Raw genomic sequence first — 16,983 nt, 5'->3', positions numbered from 1 at the left:
AAGGACACACTGTATCTACAACTTATACCATCTTTGCATCGAAATTACGCACAATTTTCAACTCAAGGCTTGCAAGGGGGTCAGGTTTGGAAGTGGGGGAGCTGGGTAAGGGAGCAGGTTGAATAGTCAAAGGCCTGGGAACAGGTGACACAGTGGGACCAAGCATAGAAACATTAGGAATATTATCAATAGACGACTTCGTTGAATTATCTACAGTTTTGCAATCTACAGTCTTAGTCTCGGCTCTAGCGGCCGCCTTACGTTTCTATCTGTCTAGTTTAGCTAAATGGGAACCCAAAACCTTCCACTTTTTAGTAACCCACTCTGAACATTCTTCAGAAGTTTTGTCAATTGAACACTCCTGTCCCCTACACTCTATACAAGAAGTGTGTGAATCAAACTTCTCTTTAGTAAGTCTAGTATTGCAGCCCTTGTTACAATACCTTACGCTAGCAGCACTAGCATCAGACATCTTGAGTCACAAATCATCTTAAAGGGAGTCAAAATTAAGAATATACGTAAGTCCAAATAATGAAAAATGTTCTCTATTAGAGAAGTAGACAAAAAAACAAAATAGCCATGGCTACCAATACTTCGCCAAATAACTTTCCAAAGGCAAAGTGTCGAAATTCAAAATCTAAGCAGACCGCTCACAACTGAACTTCAGTTGAGAGTGGCAGAAAACAATTGAACTCCTTGCTAAAGTTGTTCCTCTCTTACCCTGAAAGTGAGCGGGGCTAGTTACCCACACCGAAACTAGTGCTACCATGATTTTTAATATTTTTAAGCTGCTGGCAAGTGAGACTTTAAACAATGTAATTACTTGGTAAGTTACATATATAAAAATGATGTTTCTGTAATAACACATGCCTTTCTAAAATCTCATTAATATTAAAACAGCCTTACTCCAAGTGAAATGGCTCCATGGCTCCTGTACTCAAAAGAGGAAACCTCTCCAGCAGTTACAGCCTCATCAACTATAGCATTTGTTGAATGGCATACACTTGACAATGGACACAGAGGAACCACTAACCAATAGCCAAAGCCTAAACATGTTAATCTAGTCCACTCACTGTTTGCCCTTAATGGACAATGCATTAAAAAGGTTCTTTTCCAAGGATAACATAAGTGAATTAGGCTACATAATTTTACATCCTTGTGTACACAAGTAAGTACGTACATGCAGGATTACTGAAAAGTATATACGTATAGTCCTAAACACTTACAATATTTGAATGAAAATAGACAAATCACTATAAAACAAACTTACACACTGTCTTAATACTAAGCAAAACATAAGTGAATTAGGCTACATAATTCTACATCCTTGTGTACACAAGTACGTACATATATGCAGGATTACTGAAAAGTATAGTATATAGTCCTAAACACTTCAGAATATTTTAATGAAAATAGATAAAACACTATAAAACACACTTACACACAGTCTTAATACTAAGCAAACAAAAATAATATACAATAATGAACAGTTGTAACTAATTGCAAACCAAAGGTCTTACTGGGTACTAGTAAAAATGGGAAAATGTTATAAAGAGTAAAGAAAGAACCCCAGCTGAGACATAACAGAGGGACAAAACTTAAATCTATAATGCTCCCATATTACCCCTCAAAAAAAAAAAAAAAAAAAAAAAGCTGAGCAAACAAAGCAAAAATTGGATAATGACTTGAAGGAATTACATAAATGATGAGCTTAATTAGAGTGAGTGAAAAGAAAAATAGTACTGACAGTGACAGCAGTGGTGAGCATGCCACTAACTAAAAAGCAAGAAGTTACTAGAACAGTAATAAACACATCAAAAACTAATCGCAAAAAATTGAAGTGATGCAAGGAATGAACAAACATATAATAATAATAATGAAACAAATCATGAATGCCATATCATAATGATAATCCTGGGAAGAAGAGCAGCTCAAACAATTCAAAATTAGTCACACAGGGGAGTGATACCTTTTTCCTCCCCTTCTGGCCCATTGGAACATGAGCTGGACTTGTGCAAAGTCTTTTCTCCTTGCAAGAACTCAAGTTAGTAGAGACTGGAGCCATTTCTCAAAGTAAGGCTATAATACGATTAATATATTTGTACGACCAATCTAATACTGGTCTGATTAAACTACAAGTTCCTAAAATGTGTGTAATAAACACTACCTTAAAAACTACTGATCATACACTGCATAATCTCAAAATCACACTTCACATCCACAATTACTACACAATCAGTAGAAGAATGTAAAAGTTATTCAGACAATGCATAAACAATAATATTAAATTAAACTACATAATGTATCATAGGAGGTAACTGCATAGTAATAATAGATGCTCTGGCATCCGACAGATGCACACAACCTAAATGATTTACATATGTTTAAAATACATTCCCTTCTTCCTCATAGAGGATGATGACTGGTACTCACTGTTCATCTCTACAGATAAAAATCACAATAAAAACCTGATAACTCACCACAGGCTTTGGTGGGTCAGGTTTAGGTTCAGGCTCAACTTTCTGGTGTCGACTCTGGAAAATTATAAAAAAGCAAATTCTAATTTACAAACAACATCTGCACTGATCTTAGCTATCCCTTATGTAACAAATTTTGTTTAAATACAAAAACAAACTATAATTTATTGCATTAAGGTCAACTTCACATTCAGCCTGATGTTAATCATGCAATTTCCAATGTAGAATGCAGCAAATATCAGAATCCCCAACGCAAAGCAATAAATTCACCTTTTCCATATCTTTCTTTTTTTGTTCTAGTAGGAGTCTTTTCTTCTTCAACTCTAGTATCTCTTCTTCACGTTTGAGAATCTCGAGATCTTTCAAGTCCTTCTCCCCTTTAGTCAATGGTCGGGAGGCTCCCTTCATACCCTGTGGAGAGCAAAGATAAATAATTTCATATCCTTAACATCTTATATCCTTAAGTTATCTAAGTGAAACAAAATCTTGAACAATATAGTAATACACACTGAAATGACGTTTTTCATTATCACTCTTGTATTATATATGAATTCATAATTACTGAATAACTTTACAAAAACCAGTAATAGTAAAACTATTAGGAGCAGTTCAAGTAAATATAATTATCTAACACAAACTTTACATGACTGTCAAGTTTACCTTTTACTATATTTTGCAAATTAAAAATATAATTTTCATAAAATTTCTTCCCTAGTGTTGAAGTTAGCCTGTATCTCCGTGCTAATAGGAGTCCGTATTCAAACAAGATAGAATAGCTGTCCAGATGACTGTCTAATACAGCTGTTCTCCACCAGGTGTGCTTACAATGTTTTAGCTCTTCTCAGAACTCTCCTTGACAACCCACAAGTTGTGGGGAGGCTGGTTGGGGTCTAATTTAACAGTACTAGGTAAGTATCCAAACAATTAATTCTATTATGAAAATTTATATTATTTGGAATAAATCTTACCTCCTGTTAAAGTTAGATGATTCCCACATTGACAAGAGGAGGGTGGGTAATGCAGCTAGACAAAATCCACACCGCCAATTGAGGTAAAGATTTCTTGCATGAAAACCAAAAAATTCTTCCTGATCTGGAATCCTTTCTGGATCTTACTGCTGCCAGAAAATGGATTCCATTCAGAGTGCAAGGGCTATAATACATGCAGCGAAAAGCAGCCTTGCATAGAAAACTGCTTCAATTCAGCAAGCATGAAACAGATGCCCTATGAAACGAGTCACTAAAAATAAATATATACCTTTATAATATAAAGGCACACTCCTATACAATATATGTACCTTTATGCTCTCCAAAGTATTAAAACCCAAAATAAATAAATAGAAAAAATAAACACACACAAACAAGATTGCTCTTTCTTTGATTCATGAAAAGATTACCTCTAGTAGTAGCAGGCTAAGGGCTTTGCAATTTTCAAACACGATACTGCATACTGAAGGTAGCGAGTGGGCAAAACCAAATTGCACTTATACTATGCCGCATCAATGCCACCCTTAAGCAACAAACTGTCATAACACTAAATGGAATTACAAAGCTCTCACATCATGAATGTTTACCTTCAGAAAAGGTAAAAGGTATGGAGATAGTTCTCATGCCTTAGCCAAATCAAATACTTCTAAAACCACAAAACAAAAGGTTAACTTTGCCTCCTCCAGGCTTAACCTTTGACAGACACTCTAGGTTTTCTAAAACCAAAATACAGTCATCTTTGCCTCCTCCAGGCTTAACCATTGACAAAGACAGCTAAGTTTTCTAAAACCACAAGACAAAAGGTCAACTTTACCTCCTCCAGGCTTAACCTTTGATAAAGACATTCTTGGCACAACCGAGTAGAAAACCTGGAGTTTTCGGTTGTGCCGGGTGGCGAACAGATCCACGACTGGACGCCCCCACAGGTTGAAGAGCCTTTCCGCCACATCTGGATGAAGGGACCACTCGGTTCCTATCACCTGATCCTGACGGCTGAGCTTGCCAGCTACCACATTCCTCTTACCTGGAATGTAGCGGGCTGACAGCTCAACTGAGTGTGCCACGGCCCAATCGTGCACCTGCAACGTCAACTGATGCAACAGGAGGGACACTAGGCCCCCTTTTGTTGATGTACACCACTACCATGGTGTTGTCGCTCATCAACACCACTGAGTGTCCCACCAGACAATCTTGGAACTCTTGGAGAGCGAGGAACGCTGCCTTGAGTTCCAGGACGTTGACGTGAAGGTGCCTGTCGTGATGGTTCCACACACCCGCAGCCAACAACTCCTACAGGTGTGCGCCGCCCCATCCCTCAGTCGATATGTCTTAAAACAGCAACATATCCGGCGGCGGAGAGAGAGAGAGAGAGAGAGAGAGAGAGAGAGAGAGAGAGAGAGAGAGAGAGAGAGAGAGAGAGAGAGAGAGTGCGAAGAGGCCCTCCTCATACGAGGTTCCTGTCGTCCAGCCACCAGGCTAGGTCCTGCCTCAGCTCCTCCGTGAGGGACACGGGGAAGAAAGGTGGGTCTCTTGCCTGTGACAAACACTCTTTTAGTCTCCACTGAAGAGACCGCAGGTGAAGACGCCTGTGAGGGACTAGCTTCTCGAGAGATGACAGGTGACCAATCACGACTTGCCACTGCCGAGCTGGTTGCTCCTGAAGAGACAGGAACTGTTCTGCTGCCTCCCTGAACCTGCTGATCTGCAAATCTGTGGGGAAGATTCGCCCTGCTACCGTGTCAATCAGCAAGCCCAGGTACTTCATCCTCTGCTTGGGCTCGAGATCCCCAGATCGCGGCAGAATTCAAGGAGTCGATCCCTGTCCTGCAGCAACTGCAAGCGGGAGCTCGCCAGGACTAACCAATCATCGAGATACCTCAGAAGACGTATCCCTACCGAGTGGGCCCAAGCCAACAAAGTGCCCTGAAGGATGAAGCAGAGGTACTTCCTGGAGGATTGATGGATGGGTATCTGGAAATACGCGTTCTTCAGATCCACAGAAAGCATGAAGTCAGTCTTCCTGATGGAATCGAGCACTGATCGTGCCGTTTCCATCGTGAAGCGAGTCTGGTGAACGAATCGGTTCAAGGGAGAGAGGTCTATCACCGGGCGCCAGCCCCCCAAAGGACTTCTCCACCTGGAAAAGTTGACTGTAGAAGTCCGGCGACTGATCCCATATGATCTCCACAGCACGTTTGCTCAGCATGGCTTCTACTTTCTGCTGAAGCGCCACGTCCTTGGTTTAACCAGGAACGTACGTTTGCAGATGGACCGGGTTGGAGGTGAGGGGTGGCCGAGACTCGAAGGGTAGTAAATATCCCTCCCGAAGGACGTTTACTATCCAGGTCTCTGTTCCGAAGCACTGCCATGTTGTCCAATGGCTCGCCAGGCAACCCCCCACTTCCGGCAGCAGGTGAGGGGGAACGCCGTCCCTACCGTTTCCCTCCTCTCTTCGACTTCTTCTTCCCAGATCCTCCTAGAGAGAAGGACTGGGAGGAGGGCTGGTTGCGGTCACTCCTTACAGCAGAAGTCGAAGGCAGTGTCTTTCCTTTCGGCTTCGATGGGGCGATCGTCTTTGCCGTAGAGGAAGCGCTAGCTAAACTCTTGGGCTTAGCCGCAGTCATCCGAGGTTGCCAAGCCACCTTCAAGACTGCCTGGTGGACGAGACGGTCACTGTCGTCAGTGCGCCGTTGTTCCACTGCAGCGTCCACTATCTCTCTGGGGGAGAGAGAGGAGGAACTCCGCACCGGTCCGTTGCGAAGACCCAAGGCCGCCTCTCGCCCAGCCGCCCTGGTCACTCGGGTGAGAACAGCGTCCCTACGCTGGAGAACCAGGTTGGCCCACAGGTTAGCCTTCTGGTGGGCCAGGTAGGAGATGGCCCTACCTCCAGACTGGCACAGTCTCACAAAAGCCGGGTCCCCTTCAGGAGTGATGTTCCCTAGGGAGGCCGCGGCTTTCGACACTGTGAGGGACCACAGGTCGATCCATGAGACTGCTTGGAATGCTGCCATAGCGGTAGATTCCAAGGCGAGTGCCTCTTGCTGCGAGAACCAGAGGTTCTCCAAGAAGAGCTGCTGCAGAGACACCCCCTGAGTTAGCCTAACTAGCTCCAGGTTAACCTGTTTGGGCGGCAGAGGGTCTTCCGAAGGCACATAGAATCGCCTCTGTCGCAGTAGAGGTGGGGGAAGGAGCTTGGAAGACCTACCGGACTGAAGCGAACCCTCCTGTCCGAAGACAAGAGCATCCACCTGGCTCAGCACGCTGTCAGCCAAGGCCGATCATGGCAGACCCACCGTCATCCTGGGTTCCTTCTTGGGTCCCCAGAACAACTCCAAACCTGATGTAGGCTCGGAAGGTGGAAGTGGCGATCCTTCCCAGAGGTCGTTGTGCTGACGAATCAGCACAATAACCTCAGCTAACGACCTCTGGATCTCGGGAGTGACTGCATCCTGCGGAGACAGACCATCAAGCCCGTCCAGCGAGAACGCCTCCCGAGACCCTCCTCCTTCCACAGGAGGAACCACAACAGACCCCTCATGGTCTCCTCCTACCACTTGCGCGTACGATCTGGTTGGTCCTAGGACCGTGCCAGGTTCGTAGGGTGATCACGAGGAGCGCGCCCATCGCGATCACTCCTGATCGCCTCTCTCTTCCCGGTGTAGCCCGAGGAAGTTGAAGGGATAGGATAAGAAGACCTGACGCTCCCTCCGCGCCCACCAGCAGAACCGGTGTGCTGGCGGGGGCTGCAGGCGATCGCCAACCCGCGGTGGTAATCGAGCTGCAGGCCTGGTCGAGTGGCTCTCCCTGAGAGAGCGGTTGGAAAGAGAACAGCAGCGACGGTCCCGATCGTCAGAAGAGCTGCTGCTGGTCCCCCTCTCCGCCCGGTCCCGGTAGGAGCGGCGGTCAGGGAACCTGCAGAGTCCGCTGTCACGGCCGAAGGGAGGCCTGTCCTCACAGTGCACCAAGCCGCTTCGACCAGCCAAGGCTGGTTCAGGCACCGCTTCCTAGCCTCAGCCCGCGGCCGGTCTGGGACCGTCGCGTCAGCCCTGGGTATCAGCGGATTGCCACGAGAGCGATCGCTGGTCCGGTGGGAGTCACCTGAGCGACCCCCGCCAGTCTTCCGCCCCGTGCCTGGATCCTGGCGCCGAGCGGACTCGGTTGCCTGGGTCTTGGCTGCACAGTCACCCGCTCGGTGCCTCTCGCGAATGAGAGGCGGAGACGGTACCTGGCGCCGAGGCAGAACCTCTGGCGCCAGGCGAGGAGGTACCGGTGGTAGCCGGCGCTCCTCCAGTCCCCGTCTTCTTCTTCCTTGCGGAAGAAACAGGAGGACCAGCGGAAGTCCCACCTGTCCCACCGGAGTGGGATGGGCCCTTAGAAGTCTCAGGATGAGCCTTCTTAGGGGGGGAGGAGGCAACCTTCTTCTTCGGCTGTGGGGCCTTAGAAGTCGAAGGGGAAGCGGCGGCAGACGACGACTACGAAGAAGATGATGAAGACGACGAAGACACCTTCCTCCTCTTCTTCTTCTTCATCAGCTTCTTCAGGACCACCGTCAGGTCTTCCATCCAGGACGGAGCCGGGGCAGTTGCCGAAGCAACAGGGCCCGACTGCACAAGCCAGGAAGGACCTGGGGTGGGAGCAGCAACACCACGGGCAGGAACGACAGCGGCAGGAACTGGTACTGGGACTGGAGCGGCATCGTAGTCAGGAACAGGAGGCGGGGCAGGAACAGGAGGCAGGTCCAGAGGCGAGCTCTTGGGACACCGGAAGTCAGGGGCTGATGTAAGAGCGGCAATCACAGGTGGCGGTGTCACAGCGGGCATCCTCCCCTCCGGCAGCGGCATCTGCACTGCAGCTGTCAGGGTCACCGTGGCTACGTGCTGGGTATAGACCAGGTGCGGCGGAGCATCGTAGCCTAGGAGTGGACACCGTCGTAGTAGTTGTGGTGGTCGGACTGTGGGTTACTGGCATGGCCCTTCTCACCAGGTGACTCAGCAGCCCCTGAACCATCGGTGTCCCTAGGAGCCCCAGCAAGTACCAGGCCCATCTGAGATCGTCACCCGTGGCAGCCAGACGGGTGAGTCAGTGGGGGGGGGTTTCCCCTCGCCCGGGGGAGGACAGTTCCCACCCCGAGCGAACGGACGACCCCAAATACAACTGGATGTCGGGGTACCTCGAGCCCACCCCAACCTCGACTGATCGAGAGAGGAGAAGGATACCTCCCCCGAAGGGGAAGGAGCCATACGAGGGAGCCGAAATGGGGGAAAGAAAGAAGACGCGTCCGTAACCAAGGAAGTAACCGGAGATCCTTCCGATGACTCCTTGGCCGGCTTACGCAGCTTCTTCCTCCCCCCATAACGCTCCCACTGCTCCTCCGACCAACATACACAAACATCACATTTATTGGTGCGAGAGCATTCTCACCCTCGACACCAAGTACAAAAATCATGAGGGCCAACTTCAAAAGAGGACCGAAAGGCCCCACACTTACGGCCCTCCACACCAGGGCACAATCTGCGGCTGATGGGGGGGCAAGGGGGTCTCCAAATTCCATTTCAATCACAATGAAGCACTGTATGAATGCAAAAACACACACACGTACTTACGTATATCCTTTGCACTAACACACAGTAAGAGGAAAAGCAAAAAAGTCTTCACGCAGTGAAGCAAACCAAGCATACGACAGAAGCGGGCAGAGAGGTGAGCAACAAGTCCATCCACCGACGCGGCCGAAAGCAAAGTGACTCCTCTCCTCGCAGTCGGACTGACCGCCAACTGCCGGACAAGTAGTTAACTACCGAGTCCCCTTGTTCGAAGCTTACGACCGGTTCAGCTGCTGCTAAGTACCTTCCTATTGTTAAAGGACCGAGGGTTTGTATGCGTATCAGAACAAACACGGAACTAAAGTCAAATCTTAAAAGTCCAATCAGCTTTGTGAATAATTCAGATGTGCATAAACATCTAAACCTACAATTTTAAAATTTCTTGACAAAGAGAAACAAGATCTTTTACTGTGACCCAACAGTTTCACAATCTAACTTATCATTATTTAAGTACTGTAAACAAATGCTGGCATTTAACTACAAATCCTACAAATCCTCTTGTAAGAGGAAAACCTCACACGAAAAAGACAGTAAAATCTCATGTCCTATAGCTTCCTTAAAAAATCTCAAAATGAGCCACAAAACATAAGAAAAAAAAAAACATGTTCTATTAATGTAAAATTGGTTCAGCTGCTGCTAAGTACCTTCCTATTGTTAAAGGACCGAGGGTTTGTATGCGTATCAGAACAAACACGGAACTAAAGTCAAATCTTAAAAGTCCAATCAGCTTTGTGAATAATTCAGATGTGCATAAACATCTAAACCTACAATTTTAAAATTTCTTGACAAAGAGAAACAAGATCTTTTACTGTGACCCAACAGTTTCACAATCTAACTTATCATTATTTAAGTACTGTAAACAAATGCTGGCATTTAACTACAAATCCTACAAATCCTCTTGTATGAGGAAAACCTCACACGAAAAAGACAGTAAAATCTCATGTCCTATAGCTTCCTTAAAAAATCTCAAAATGAGCCACAAAACATAAGAAAAAAAAAAACATGTTCTATTAATGTAAAATTGGTATAACTGACTACAAACAGTCACCAGATATCAGCAGACACGGTTATTAGTGAACCGGTTTTATGGGATTTGTCTAGTGCCATAAAATCAGCAATTTATGTCCCTATAACAGGCCGCGGATGGGTTATCGGTGCAATAAGGCGGCAATAATAGAGTTATGGCGCCATAACATACCTAACAGAGACACCATAAATTGCCAAGTTTCGGTTAACCGCAGTTCTCACTAGTCGGCAACACCCCCCCAGGAACGGAAACCCCGCCAATAACCAGGGACTGCCTGTACTAACTACTACTAGTGCAAATCAAATTTAATCTTCCAAATACGGTACTATGCAATATTAAACCACAAGAAATGTTATTCAAAGTAATTTACTCACATCAATACTAGTAACTACATATATCTATCTATGCACTGACTTTTTGTTGACAAAATATTCAGTAAAATCTGGGGAACAAATAAAATAAAAAATATCAAAGCCAGAGATCCTTCGTTAAATGCATACGGTACGTACTCCGGTGAGGTGTGATAAAGATAATACTGAGAGATATTCGTTAGTAACAACATAATGAATCCAGGTGATTAGGGCCAACATTGAATTCTATCTGCCTAAAGATACAACCCTATCATGAAAATAAAGTTTTCATAATAAAAGTAATATTGTAATACTTACCTGAACACCCGAATTAGCCCTCCTCACTGACCAGCCTGAACTATATCCCCACATATTTACCTACTAAGTGGGTAATTTTAACTGTCAGTGTTACAAACGCTGCAGGTAAAATCTAGTCAAATGACTTACTTGTGGGAATCATTCAGGTGTTCAGGTAAGTATTACAACATTAGTTTTATTATGAAAACTTCATATTGCAATACAGTCCCTGAACACCTGAATTAGCCCGATTAACAACATTTACTCGGAGGTGGGATCAATCTAATTCGGCCCGACCTATCCACGGAACATACGCAGGTAACTCATAAACAACCTACCATGTATAAAAGCATGTATCCTCACCTAGTTATCTAACTCGGAGGTGAGGATGTTTGCAAAGAAAGTACTCCAACATCAGTGTTGAGTCTAAGGTACCTTCTGAGTCAGAAGTACCTCCCATGTGATAAGCTATACTTCTTATTCATGGAGGTAAAAACAAATCTCCTCAACTGGTTGTCCAGCTCACTAGGTGAGGATGTTTGCAAAGAAAGTACTTCAACATTAGTGTTGAGTCTAAGGTACTGTCTGAGTCAGAAGTACGTACCTCCCATGTGATAAGGTAGAAAACAAATCTCCTCACCTAGCTGTCCAGCTCAGTAGGTGAGGATGCTTGCAGAGGAAGTACCATACCGTCGGTGTCGATTCCAAGGTACCACCAGAGTCTGAAGAACCTCCCATGTGGTATTCTCTACCTCTCATGTACGGAGGGGAAATGGTGAACCTCCCATGTGGCTATCTAGCCTCTCATGTATGGAGGAGAAGTTAAGTGTGCAGGACCTTCAGTTCTCTACTGCTCACTGATGTAGATGACTTGTGCTGAAGAAGATGTAGTTATTCCAACATGACCATCGGGATCTGCCTAACCTCAAGGGCCTAAGGAACAATATGCTCAGTCTAAGCTTGACCAACAGAAACACTAGAGTTCATTACACTTCAATACACTTATCACTGCCTCCCTAAACTTCTAACCCTAAAGTTCATTTAGACTATCACTGCCTCCCTAACTACTAACACCCTAAAGTTCATTTAGACTATCACTGCCTCCCTAAACTTTTAACACAGTAAGTCTACCAAGCCAACTATAAAACTGAGTTACCAACGACAGGACCCCGCGAGTAACCTCTCTGAAGAAACTGAAATTCCCTAAGGTACGGTGTTGTGAAAAACCACACCAACTCTCAAATAACCACCTACACGATTGCCGACACCGAAACATTCCTCCGGAAGCCAAAGGGTAGCCCTCCGCGATACTTTGCACCCTTGGATGGACTAAGAACCCCTTCTTATGAATGTCCGGAAAGCGCTGAGGCAATGATTTAACAAGAAGTCCCTCCTCACCTTGACAAGAACATAGTATAACCATCAGAAATGTTAGCCTGGTATGCAAACCCCCTCGAAACCAAAGTGAAGAGGTTATCAAACAGTCCAGGCTCAGAGAAACACCCATCAACTCTCACCACATCCACACAGAGTGGGACAAGGCCTCCCACTAGCTGTGAAAGGTGTCTTCCAAATACGAGCCTCATGATCTGTAACCCCTACCAAACGAGTCAATGAAGGAACCCAATAGAGAAAAGTCTCAACTGTCTCGTAAACCGGAAATCGGACTCCGGCAGAGGAGTTACCCGCAACCTGATACAGAAAGTGATGCTAGCCAAAGTCCTTCCCCAAAAACTGTCCGACTCGCCGAAACCAGATCAGCCTACTTGATGTTTGAGAGACTGCTGGTTTGGTTGAATACAACGTATCAAACATTCCTTGAATTAACTGTGAGATGCCTCCGGAGCCTGGAATGCGGAAAGAGAGAAAGGACAAAGTCCACAATCCGTTATACTCGCTTCCTTCGCCGGAGAACCAAAAACCCACAGCTAGCAAACGAGTCTCTCTTCAAAGGTATCTATCCTCTGTCAGACCTGTCCGGCCACACCGGAACAGGAAACAGGAGAAAGGCCGAACTCCCACAAGAGCAGCACCCAAGAACCCGGAACCTACTACGCCTGGCTGCTCGATACCAAATGACATACAAGATCCCATCATATCTGAGCCTACCAATCCGATTGCGCAACGATATACCAACAAGATGATAAACTCCTGAGCAAGTCGTACTCAACTGAGCAACCCGCACTCACTCCCCCTAGACATGATGACGCAACCCCTATCCGACCGCTGTCCACCCCCTCACAAGAACCAACTGTCACCAGTTCCGCAAAACCTGTAAGAGTTAGTCACTCGACTGTGCATACCCTCACTACACAGTGACGACAACATTACACCTGAGCTGAACATACCTTGGCGATGAACGCCTAACCCTGCGAGTCACTCCCACACTGTTGCGCCAAACGTGTACCAACCAAGACGATGACCTAACCTTGAACCAGTCTCACTTGACTGCGAAACTCCGCACTCACCAGTGACTATGACATGAGACCGGGCCGACTACAATAGGCGAGCAACACCCCCTAAGAGCGAAGAGGTCGCAAAACGCGATCCAACTAACGCCCGTTACCAATACTAAACCTGGACTGGAGTCCGGAGCAAGTGAGGGAAGGAAGTACTCCCAGTAGACACGGAATAAAAGTCGAACCCACATTGAAACCCTTTAAGGTGGAACAGCAAAGCAGCAGGAAAAAGTTGGGAAAATAAGCAGAAGGAGAGAGAGAAGTCACTACGAGTAACCACCGGAGCACCTACCGCCGACATTGTGCATGTGGAGAACCAACTGTGCGGTACACAGTGCTTTAATGACGGGTCACGAACTGTGGAACCAATGGGAGCCACAGAAGGAAATTACCAGCTACCCTAAGAAAAGGGGGCCGAGGGCTAAAAAAAAAATGCTAACTATGATGCAGACGAACTGCCAACGGCTGTAGCCCCCCAGCAATTACCGCGGTTAGCACATTACGTCTCACACACCTAGGTATATAAATGGGAACAAAGAAGGAAGATTACTAACTACCCTATGAAAGGAGTGGGTGATGACACAACCGGTATCGCTACAGTCGACGATGGAGCAGATGAAACTCCAACTGCCTTAACCCCCTGCAAGAACTACGGAGGACACACTACATCTCAAAAAAAGTAAGGTCGAAAGTACAGAGTTACGGATACCGCCTTGAAGCATGAACACCAGCAGCCTGAGAACTACAGGACCCGTGGAAGGTGATACGAAGGCAGCCCCTCCAAAATTACTTCCTTTAACCACGGAGAGAGAGAGAGAGAGAGAGAGAGAGAGAGAGAGAGAGAGAGAGAGAGAGAGAGAGAGAGAGAGAGAGAGAGAGAGAGAGAGAGATGGAAATCCCCAAATTTCAGGATGAAACGATGAAAACACTGGCTCTGCTGTGTTATTGGCAAAGAAAACAGGATGAGCGAGAAGACTCCGAAGCGACATCAGAAGAATGATCAGATAAAAGATTGTGTAAAGACATTACAAGTTTTAACAGAAAACTGGGGGAGAGAGAAAACTAGACTGACTCTGTTCCCCACGATAATCTGACAAACATTAGAAAATCAGGAAATTATTCAAGACGTGATCGTGAATACAGTCCGTATTGAAGCTACAGTAATTGACTTGCGTTAATTCGATTTTACAATGGGGTTAGTAATTAAAATCGGCATTACATTGCAAATAAGTCTTCCTATATCTCTCGCGCAGCTGGCGTAGGCAGCAGCGTGCAGTCAGACAGCGAGATTGTTGGGTTTAAAATAGAATTATAGAATTTAGGCCAAAGGCCGAGTATTGGGACCAATGAGGCCATTTAGCGCTGAAAGGAAATAGACAGAAAAGTGTTTGAAAAGGTGTAACAGGAAGAAAAAACCTGTTGCACAATGAATCAAGTGTTAGGAGAGGGTGGAAAAATAGAATGAATAGAGAGAATATGAAATCAGGAGAGAGAGAGAGAGAGAGAATCACAATCGTCTAACATCTCCACCTCCATAGATTTGCACCCTCTTCTAAGTTAAAAAGTATTATCTTAATGACAATATATACTCGTATAACTTCGTACAGCTATGAACAACTGAACGAGAACTTGTTGCTAATACGATTAAATCTGAAAGCAACATCATTTTATTGTATTCATCCGCGTGCGACAGTAATTACTGTACTCATGTTATAAATGTAGCTGAAGCTGATAAGGCAATATTACATGCATCAGCAACCTAGATAGCAGTCCCAAGCTTTGTATGAATTCAAACGCAGCCGTGGTAAAAGAAACTAATAGCATGAAAGAGCTCATTTACTGTTGTTTTCACACCGACAAAGGATTAATAAAGTAAGGTTCGTAATACCTATGAAAACGAGTGAAAACGAACGGAAGCGCTGAATTTATGCAATCTAACCTGAGGGAAAAGCTAGCTTCCAATGAGAAGTATTAGTCAAATTTTGGCCTTAAATTACATCGTAAGACGAACAATATGACATCGTTCCATCTAAGTTAGGTATCCAGATATTCATTATGCTAACTAGGAACAAAATCATTAGCCGAGACCAAGTGATATGGTTGAATCTGGAGCCAAGGAAATAGACTAGCCGGATCATTGTCTGTCTAAGCCACGCCTCCTTACAACAGCGCTGTTTGACGACAAGCTTGTGTAATTGTAATTTAATGAAAAGTAATCAATTACATATTGTAAGGTAAGTAAATGTAACTTTATTAGGCCTAAAATTAATTTCAGTTGTCACTGTAATTTGATAATACGACTGGCAATTATTTTTGTAACAGAACTTGACATAAGCACAATGTAATTACTGACGACAATTAGTCTGTTAAACGTATGAAGACATAATCAAACGAATTCCTTATACATATCTGATATCTGATGATATGGCACAAGAAACCATTATTGACTAGTATGTTGAATGTCAACATAGTTGAAAACACGTCTCCTTCAAGATGACAAACATGGCATAAGTGAGGAAGAGTTGTTACATTAGTCATGCTAGCCAATCAGGACAAGAATGAGTTGGATACGGTGACCCAAACTCGTAATCGCCATCAGCTGATTCCAGAGTGAGAATGACTGCTGAGTTAGTATTTATACTACGCTAATATGATGATACATATAATACCCTTATAATGCTTTAGTCGGACAGAATCTGATCTTCATACCTGTTCAATTACATTCATATTGAATTATCCTAAGATCGATTATCGTTCGTGTTCAATTACACCTGTACTGAATTATCCGAAGTCAGAATGCCTTGAGCCTACAGCGTTAGCCACTGTAAAAATTACTCTACTGATATGTAGTACAGCGAATACTTTAGGCTAGGCTAGGCTATATATGCATACAATATATCATCGTGAACACTAGGCTAGCCGTAGTTAATTTATTCGATTCTCTACATACTGAATTATCGTAAGTCAATATGCATTGAACAGAGAATTAGTTAATATTAACAATTACAATATCGTATAAGTAGAGGAAAGGAACCTTTAAGATGAATGAGCAGTATTCAACCCTTCAGAACCCGACAGACCCAAAACCAGATCTGAACGACCAACCATGGCCTAAAAGGTAAAAAGCTTCTGATGCAAGAAACTCGAAGCATGAAAAAAAATCCAAAGAGGCTCTAAGGACACTGTCCCTCTATAAACTACTACTTATAATAGAAAACCGACCCGAAGAAGCCTGCACTTCTCTTCCTAAACACTATAGTATAGCCTATTACCCATACTCGTCTGTATCTGACCTAAATTTTCATCATCCTGAAAACTTAACACATCGAGGGAAGGGGAAATCTGCTGCCAACACTGCCTGCTCCGCGCCGGGGGGGCCGGCAGAACCTACCCACTCGGAGGCTTGCAGTTCTCCATTACCCCCAGCACCCGCTAGGGCTGGTTCTGGAATAAGCAGGGGGGCTGAAAAAGAACAATTACAATCCACTATCCTTGAGCCTACAGCTATCTCTATTTTGGTTATACAGTGGACCCCCCGTATTCGCGGATTTCTCTCGGGAACGTTTCCCTGCATTATTCGCGGAAAACTCGCGCATTCGCGGTATTTTTCTATGAGAAATATCCACAAATTCCTGGTTTTTGTTATCAATTTCATCATAAAATGCACTTTTTGTGATAAAACTATTAAAAAAACCAAGTATGAAAATTTTTAGTGGTTTTTCTTAAGTTTTAACTAACAAAATAGGCTGTTTTTAGCATTTTTATAGGGGTTCCTAACATTCGCAGA

General features: G+C 44.8%; 1 protein-coding gene across 6 annotated transcripts in view; it reads right to left on the bottom strand.

The window, feature by feature from the left end:
• The window catches only part of LOC135215495 (pre-mRNA cleavage complex 2 protein Pcf11-like), a 120,094-nt gene that overhangs the window by 82,421 nt on the left and 20,690 nt on the right, over window positions 1-16,983 (bottom strand). For all 6 annotated transcript variants that reach the window (XM_064250263.1, XM_064250265.1, XM_064250266.1 and 3 more), the window contains exons 4-5: window positions 2,748-2,888; window positions 2,481-2,534 (exon numbers count right to left, since the gene is read on the bottom strand). In XM_064250263.1, coding sequence (XP_064106333.1) covers window positions 2,481-2,534; window positions 2,748-2,888 — 195 coding nt within the window. The remainder of the gene's footprint in view (window positions 1-2,480; window positions 2,535-2,747; window positions 2,889-16,983) is intronic.

This window comes from Macrobrachium nipponense, chromosome 5 (genome assembly GCF_015104395.2).
Source record: "Macrobrachium nipponense isolate FS-2020 chromosome 5, ASM1510439v2, whole genome shotgun sequence".
NCBI classification, from domain to species: Eukaryota; Metazoa; Arthropoda; class Malacostraca; order Decapoda; family Palaemonidae; genus Macrobrachium; species Macrobrachium nipponense.
Note: the sequence above shows the minus strand (reverse complement) of the source record. Positions and strands in the feature narration are given on the sequence as shown.